General features: G+C 44.6%; 1 protein-coding gene across 2 annotated transcripts in view; it reads left to right on the top strand.

Moving 5' to 3' along the window:
* Positions 1 to 8,098, top strand: part of fblim1 (filamin binding LIM protein 1) — a 12,559-nt gene extending 4,461 nt beyond the window's left edge. For both annotated transcript variants that reach the window (XM_053653120.1, XM_053653118.1), the window contains exons 2-9: positions 1,803 to 1,917; positions 2,271 to 2,578; positions 2,860 to 2,987; positions 4,252 to 4,336; positions 4,960 to 5,129; positions 5,552 to 5,730; positions 5,895 to 6,015; positions 6,274 to 8,098. In XM_053653120.1, the coding sequence (XP_053509095.1) occupies positions 2,275 to 2,578; positions 2,860 to 2,987; positions 4,252 to 4,336; positions 4,960 to 5,129; positions 5,552 to 5,730; positions 5,895 to 6,015; positions 6,274 to 6,387 (1,101 nt within the window). In that variant the 5' untranslated portion in view covers positions 1,803 to 1,917; positions 2,271 to 2,274 and the 3' untranslated portion in view covers positions 6,388 to 8,098. The remainder of the gene's footprint in view (positions 1 to 1,802; positions 1,918 to 2,270; positions 2,579 to 2,859; positions 2,988 to 4,251; positions 4,337 to 4,959; positions 5,130 to 5,551; positions 5,731 to 5,894; positions 6,016 to 6,273) is intronic.
* Positions 8,099 to 9,007: the final 909 nt, after the last annotated feature.

Here is a 9,007-nt window from a genome sequence, read left to right as displayed (position 1 = left end):
TTTCAGAATGCTTCTCAGTATCGTGTGGGCGGAGCTAGAAAAAGTGCAAATCACTGATTGGTCAAACACAATTGTCGAAAAACCCAACCAAAAAAGCCCCACTCCCGGGCTGCGTCCCAAATTGCGCTCCACGGAACTCAGAATAGTACGCTACGATCTGTTGGGTTCAGTTTGAGTGCTAGTATGTGGTTTGGGGGCGTGGCCTTGTGAGCTAGAACCGTGTTCCTATTAGACATCTGCAGTTATGTGCTCTCTGGGTGGGAGGGGCATATTCTGTCTCCCCTGTCAATCACAGAGTCATGGGTTTTTGTGAGCAGTTGTATGTGGAAGAAGGCGCACAGCGCTTCGAAGCGACGGTGTTACGCCGCAGCAGTTGACGCAGGTGTCTGGCTTGACGTGTCTCGGAGGAAGCACACGATGACTCTAATGTTAGCTAGCTTATATGATATAAGAAGTTTTATATGATGACGTAGTAGCGTGCAGTTAAACTAGCGAGCGTTCCTGAATCAACAAATGATAAAGAGCCCGCGGAGTAACACTGAAGCTCCTGAGTGCGACGCGTGCCGCGGGGACCAATCAGCAACGGGAACGCTTTCTTCAGCAAAAAAATCATTTGTAAAAAAAGCGTAGTGTAGCATGCGATCAGCTCCCTGGTAGCAGTGAAGAAACGCTCGTAGTCCTACGGTATCCGGTCCGTACAGGACCTCACTCAGGTCTCTTGTGACGCGTGATTTTGCTGCGTGTTTTTGTTTTTTTTTAAATTTGCGATACAGCTGGGGGAGTAAAACTGTGGAATCTGCAAAATGGCAATCGCAGGAAATCGTCCTGCGCGCTCTTCCACAGCGATGTTTGTTGCTAAAGGAAAGCTTTTAGCTGTACTCGTGTTCGACACACGTGAACGGAAGAGCGCTTCGGCTGAACGCGTGTTTTGATGATGTCACATGACGCGTCTCGGCCCGGATCCGCGGAAAATCTGCGGTAATTTTGAAAAATCACAGCTCCTCCGGATACTGTGGAGTTTCCTTGATCTTGCGTTCGTTTCTTAACTGTGAAATCCTGGAGGGACTGTCAGGTTATTGAGTGTGTGTGTGTGTGTGTGTGTGTGTGTGTGTGTGTGTGTGTGTACTAGTTTTTATATCTTGGAAAGGACCAAATGTCCCCACAAGGACATGGATATCTAGCATTGGTTTTTTTGCCTTGTGAGGACATTTGCTTGGTCTCCACAAGGAGGTGTTCATTTCAGATAAATAATTCAGAATGAAAAATGCTGAAGGTTGCCGAGGCGATGGTCAGAGTTAGATTTCGGTGCAGAATTAATTAGCTGCATTAATAATATAATTATATCAATGGAAGGTCCTTATAAGTACTGTATACTCAAACAAACGTGTGTGCGAGTGTGTGTGCGAGTGTGTGTGCGAGTGTGAAGCGTCACCATGTTGTCGTTCTTCCAGCTTTATCTGTAATGTCTGATACAGGAAGATGTTTATTCTGTAAGAGACGGATGTGGTTTTCTGGAAAAGAAGATAAATGAAATACATTCTCCGCCTGAGTTTAATCATGTTTCCTTCGTCTCTGAGCTCGATTTCTCTCTCACACACACACACACGCACGCACACGCACACACACGCACACACTCACCCTACCATATAGCTGGAAAGCGTGATGAACTGATTGGACTGGTTAGGTGGCAGGATGTGACACGTTGAACGTCTCATCATGAGTCCATGAATAATTCATGGACTTCACACCCTGTAATTATTAACGTGAGTGTGTGTGTGTGTGTGTGTGTGAAACTGAGGCAGCAGGTGAAAGTAAAACGAAGCGACTTCATCACATGCTCCGTCCCTGTGTCTGAGCGTGAAACGTCGCAGGTGTCCCGTGATCGCTGTTCAGTGTGACAGGACGTCGTCTCTGCAGGTGAGCTGAGCGTAAACGTGTTTGTTATTCCTCGTGAATTTGAGCCGTGAGAATAGCATGTTCTAGATCATAAACGCAACTATAAACAGACCGACTTAAGGACAGACCGAATTTCACATTTCCACAATTTTTACTGTTGTGTAGCGTTTGTGCAGTGTGTCATGTGTTAGTGTTTGTTTGAGGAAACTTTAAAAGCTTCACAACTTTAAATAAAAGAGCAGAGTGTGTTTATGACAGCGGCAGCAGCGGCGGTGACGGATGAGGATTTCTCCAGTCATAATCATTAACTATGTACAATATAATGTGTGTGTGTGTGTGTGTGTGTGTGTGTGTGTGTGTGTTCCTCCCTTCAGCACCATGACGTCCACCGCCCCGTCCAAGAGGATGGTGTCCTCGGTCTTCATCACTCTGGCGTCTCCGTACAGAGCCACGGTCACGCCCACGCCGCAGATCACGCAGCACTCGGCCGTCCCCGTCAGTCCCACCGCCGCACACAGGAAGTCCTCCACCTCCTCCGGTTCGGCCGCGGAGTCGGCACACGCCATCTCTCCCGCCGAGGCCCGGCCCAGTCCTCTGGAGACCCGGAAAACACACAACAGCAAACCCGACACCACACACACTCCATACAGAGCGGGAAAGAGAGAGGAGAAACGCGCAGAGGGTACAAACATAAAAACACCACACACACACACACACACACGCGCACACACACACACACACACAAGATATTTACATATGGATTAGTCCTCATTTAAGATAGATAAATGAAGTTAGTAATGGATGGATGGAAGGAAGGACAGGAGCCTGAGGAGACCGTGGTGAAGAAAAACTCCCTGAGACAGACAGACAGAGACAAACAACTGTATGTCATTGTGTGTGTGTGTGTGTGTGTGTGTGTGTGTGTGTATTTTATTTGTGTGTGTTGTGTGGTGTTTGTTGCAGAGTTTCTCCCTCCTCCCCCTGCATCTCTGGACTCCGGGGTCTTTGAAACCCCGCCCCCTCCACCGCCTCCACCACCCACCTACCCTCTGTCTGACCCCAAACACAACCCACCGGCCTCCACACGCGAGGTGAGACACGTACACACACACACACACACACACACACACACACACACACACACTACTCTTGTTGTTTGACCTTTGATCTTTGCACAACTTGTAAAAATTTTCTGGATGTTGTTTAGTAGCTTTCAGGAATACAACAAAAAAAAAGTATTTAAACCCACACACACACTTGCACACACTCTCACACACACATTTATGTGAAAATGTGAAAGGTGTGCAGTGATTTACTGGAGCGAGTTTCTCCTGAGGAGGATGATGTTGAGACTCGGGCAGTAACTGTGTGTGCTGGGTGACTGGACTGTAAAATCTGTGTTCTGATTGGCTGAGAGCAGTTTCAGGTCATTTAACAATGTAAAGTCTTTTAAAGTCTTAGTTTAAGATTTTTCTGAAATATTTGGCGAAACACACACTTCTACAGTTACATCATTAATCAGTTACTAATGGCAGAGAGCAGTAGCGTGTGTTCTGATTGGCTGAGTTACTAATCAGTCATTAATCAGTTACTGATCCGCTAGTAATATAGGATGCGTTTCTATTTCTTATTACCAGTCTATTACGCTACTTTCTGATTGGCTGAGACCAGTACGGTGTGTTTTGATTGGCCGAGAGCAAGACATTTTTTCTGATCACATCTGATCCGATCGCACAGGACAGATGTTAATGCCAGGTGTGGACGGGGGCGGGGCCACAGTGTATCTGATCTGCTTTGGACTCATGTTTGTTGAACACTCGCTCGAACACCCAACTTTGTGATGTTTATTGCGATTTATTTTTAAATCAGTTTATAGTCGATGTCTTGGATACGATGATGATGACGTAACGCGTAAGTTGTTTATTTTCTCAAAAACATTTGACAGTGACTAAAAATAAACCTCTCATTTAGTGGTGATTTATTAACATTACAGCGTTACAGTGAAGTAACACGGGTCCAACATTAGCACTGTAACCACCAATAGATGATGTATTCTTTCAGTTTAATGCCCTTCAAATGATAATAATTGAAAGTTATGTTAAAGGAGAAGCGCTGAATCTCCACTTTACTGTCGCTCACACACGGACATGATCAAGCTCACGTTCTGCAACGAGGAAAAGAAGACATTTGGATTTTCCAGGTTTCAGTCGTTTATCCGTCATTGCAATGAAAGTGGAATTAGAGGTGTGACGATACGTCGGTGTGACGATACTGACATCTGATGTATGGTTATTCTGTTCCTCAGGACAGTTCTCACCTTTACACACTCAGACTGCTGTGTTCTTTCCTGTGCAGGTGTGTGTGGAGAGAGCGCCTCCTGCTGATCAGAGTCAGAACGAGCCGACTGCAGGAGTTCCCACTGAAGAGGAGATTACACCGGGTAGCTCAAACACACACACACACTCACTCACTCACTCACACACACACACACAGAAGAGACAGACAGAGAGAGAGAGAGAATGCAAATGAACTGAGAGAGAGACCGAGATATAGCAATATAGAGACAGATAAATAGACAGAGAAGGAATGGGAGACAGAAATGGAGAGACAGACAGATAGCAACCTTCTGACTTTGACGTGACTTTGACAGATTGATAGACAGAGAAAGAGTGAGAGAGAGAGAGAGAGGGAGAGAGGGAGAGAGAGAGAGAGACCAAATGTCCCCATGATGTTAGGAATACATAACCTCTATTGGAGATATAATTGTTGACCTTGTGGGGACATTTAGGATTTTTTTTTATAAATAAATAAATAAATAAATATATAATCTATAACACATAGATTCCTGTATTAATGTCTTTGTGAGGTATTTCTATTGATTTATTATAGATAAATATCTGAATGTCTTAAACTTAAACTCTGAACCTTAACACCGCTTCACAAAAGCAGGTTTTTTTATTGGTCTTTTTATGTATTTGTTTATAAAAGGTACACCTTTTATAAATGTGTTTTTCACATGTACAGTGATTTAATCATCCTGTGTGTGTGTGTGTGTGTGTGTAGATGTGTGTGGGTTCTGTCGTAAGCCCGTGGCCTTGAGCGAGCCGGCGATCGAGGCGTTGAACAGGACGTACCACAGCAGCTGCTTCCAGTGCCGACAGTGTCACGCTGCTCTCGCCGGGAAAATGTACTACAACAAGGCCGGGATCCCTCTGTGTGAGGACTGCTACCAGGTCAGAGCTCTCTCTCTCTCTCTCTCTCACACACACACACACACACACACACACACACACACACACACACACCCTGCGTCCATGCACACAGCTCTGAACCATCACACAATCAATACCTCATTATCCTTAACATCACTGAAAACCATCATCTGACCTTCACTTTCGTTGACCTTTGACCCCTATCGTCACAGCACAGAGGTGTGCGTTATTCCTCCACCGGCTGCTCGGATTGATTTTATCGATCCGCTCGAACAGAAGTTTCTTCTCTGCCGCAGTGAAATGAACGTGAGATTAACCAGCCTCGAGAGGGGGTGGAGTCAGGTTATTGTTACTACGGCAACAACAAGCTTGGGAAAATCCTCGTCCTAAAACCACGTCTCCTCGTCGTTTAACTTCCTGTTGTGGTCACTGTCGTCCCTCAGGCCAGTCTGGAGCCGTGCTGGGCGTGCGGCGAGGTCATCAAAGATCACGTGATCCGGGCGCTGGAACGAGCCTATCACCCGCCCTGCTTCGTGTGCACCACCTGCAGGCAGCCAATCGGAGAGCAGCGTTTTGCACAGGGGGAGGTGGGGGAGGTGTACTGCCTGCACGACTACTACAGGTACATCACAACAGCTCTGTGTGCTACACACACACACACACACACACACACACACATCTGTTACGCATGTCTGTGTTTCTCACACTGTTCAGGAAACGATCCGGGGCAACTTGTCAAAAGATTCCAGTTTTTTTTGTGTGTGTGTGTGTGTGTGTGTGTTTTAGGAAATACGCGCCGCAGTGCAGTGTGTGTGGCGAGCTGATAATCCCGAGAGAGGATGGGACAGACAGTTACACGGTCGAGTGTCTCGGACGCTCTTTTCACGAGGACTGCTACCACTGTGAGGTGTGTGTGTGTGTGTGTGTGTGTGTGTGTATGTGTTTATACTCAGAAATCATTTGCCATCCATTACTACGCAGTGCAAGAAAACCTAAATGTATGCAGGAGAAATGGAAAAGGCAAAGCTGACATATTGTTTATAAAAGTTCAGTTATAAAGTGAACAGGTCCCGGTGCATGCCCTGACCCCGCCCACGTCTTCTTTTACCGACGTTCACCAGCGTATCTCGTTCTCACAGATGGTCTTCTCTTTATTGTCCTCCAGTTGTGTGCGGTGCTTCTTTCCCCGGAGCCCAACGAACACGGCTGCCACCCGCTGGACGGACAGATCCTGTGCAAACCCTGCCATCTCTCTCTGATCCAGACGAGCCAGCACTGATCCCGCTGAAGGACACACGGACACGCGCTAGTTTTTGTCCTTACGTCATTCTGCATTCGTGCTCTCGGACCTAAACACTCGAACTCCAATTCTAATACATTTAATGTGAGGAAAAAAGCTTAATGTGGCTTTAACATGCCAAAAAACCCCACCTGAAACACCAAATATGGAACAAAATGAGATATTTAACTGGTTAGCTAGTCAGCTAGTCAGCTAGCTATCTCTGTGAAATTTTGAAAACTCAAACTGCGCTTAATTATTTTATCCATTTCCTATTGTATGAAAAAAAATGAATGTTTGATTGAATTTTTTGTGGCTGGCGTATAATCGATCGATTCTAAATGAAATGTTCACGAACTCAGCTAAGCTTTATAACTAGCTACTTGGCTAATCACCTTAGACATAAAAACCTACGCGTTTCGCTGTTATACTGTATTGATTATTGATGAACGGGAGGGTTCGTTTCACTCATATCTGAAATACTGGCTACAGTTTAGTAAAAAAACGGTTTGTGATTTCTCCATGAAGTTCATGCGACGTTGATGGTGATTAATAAACACCGACTTTGTCGCACATCGTACCTGCTGTCTGATAATCCTCGTCTCCTCGAATTCACATCAGGTTTGTTTGTGTTACGCCTGCGCTAACTGCTAATTGGTCCGTTAGCTAGCAGGCTACACTAGCATTACCTGTGGTGTTTTCGACGCTAGCATTAAAATGAATTGTAGTGGAACTCTTCCCTTCTCTCGCACGCCGGCGTTTGGGACACTCGTTACTCTGTGATCCTTTCGGAAATGAACGAGAGCTACAGTGCTACACGACGGACTAAAACTCGCTGCTCTTGTTCGACCCAACGGTTTGGCCAAAGATGGAACGTACCAAATTCCCACCGCCACTTTGAGTCCACACGCAGTGGATCAGCCGAGACATGATCGTTGCCTGAAACGTACCTTTTTCTTTTTGCACTGAAGCTACGAGTCTGATATTAAGCCAGGGAAGTTAATCATTTTAGCATTAGCGGTTTAGCATGCTGGAGTCTTCATAGAAGCATTCTGTAACGTACAAACGTGTGTCGGATGATCAACATTCACGTTTCATTTTTGGCTAAAACGTTCCTTTGTTGGGAATAAAGATTGTAACCAGGAATCCTACAGTACTGGGAAAGCAAATCTGCGGGAAAATGCTTTTCTCTTTTTCCTTTTTTTAAACAACGATTACTTCAATATTCGCTTATTTTTGTATTTAGACTCCTTCCAGTCTCTTCATTTCCTTTTCATTTTATAGACGCTGTGACAGCACATATATCAAACATATCCAGTGTAATCACACTTTTTTTTTTTGCACTCTTTGCGTAATTCCGTGCACCAAAGATATTTATTCCACATTAAACAAGATTCCATGCTGTTTTTTTATTATTATTATTATTAGTGCAGATATTGAATCATATGAAAATGTGTTTTTTGTTCTAAATGATGGAAGAAAATAAACTGATATGTCTCACATTTCCACCGTTTTTGTGTGTGCTTGAGTTCCTCGGTTTTATTTTCATTATTTTCATGCTAAAGCTTTAGGTCATGTGACACATCTTTGTGATTTCAGTCGTCAGCGTCATGCTGATGATTTGAAGCGTTGTGCTAGCACTGAATCTGCCAGATCACCACCGGCTCTCGTTCCCGTTCTGTCCATCACGCGTTCATGGTATCGATCTGTGGATGATCACACGTTTTCTCTGTATATCGAAATCTGCCCGTATTAATGCTCTATAAACAAGGAGAAATGAAAAGAGATGTATCAGCTACATACATTTACATTCACATTTATTCATTTAGCGGACGCTTTTATCCAAAGCGACTTACAAATGAGAAAATACAAGCAAAGCGATATTTCAAGCAGAGAACGATACAAGTAGTATCACTGGCTCAGTTTCAGCCCAACTTCAGTACAAACTCCTGCTCGTGATGTAAGAACACGTCACCTGTCCGTCATCCTACTTTATCTCTCTGAGATCCTTTCTGAGACACTCTCTGATTCTGACTCTGCCTCTGGAAACATTAACAGAAACATTTAGAAGCTAAAGTTCACAACTTCAGACCTCATTCTCACCCAGACTATTTTATCCGTTTCCTTTTTTTTATTTTTCAGTTTCACTTGACGTCTGGATACGGGGAAATCAACTTATTATTATTATTATTATTATTATTATTATTATGCTTTGGGGGTTTCCTCCCAGTACTCTGGTTTCCTCCCCCAGTCCAAAGACATGCACTGTAGGCTGATTGGCGTTTCCAAATGGTCTGTAGTGTGTGAATGTGTGTGCGATCGCACCCTGCGATGGGTTGGCACCCCATCCAGGGTGTCCCCTGCCATGTGCCCCGAGTTCCCTGGGACCGGTTCCAGGCTCCCCGTGACCCTGTGTAGTATAAGCGGTATGGATAATGGATGGATGGATTAATTCTTGTATAAAATAAAGAGATCAAATAAAATATAGAACTACAAGATATAGTGCATACTGTTGTGCATAATCAGAATAATAATGAATAGTAGAACTTTACCAGCAGGAATATCCATGAAACGGTGCTGCACGATTAAGTGCATTCGTTGTATTTTCCATCAAATGAAA

The sequence above is a fragment of the Ictalurus furcatus genome, chromosome 21 (genome assembly GCF_023375685.1).
Source record: "Ictalurus furcatus strain D&B chromosome 21, Billie_1.0, whole genome shotgun sequence".
NCBI lineage: Eukaryota > Metazoa > Chordata > Actinopteri > Siluriformes > Ictaluridae > Ictalurus > Ictalurus furcatus.
This window is presented reverse-complemented; position numbering and strand designations above follow the sequence as displayed.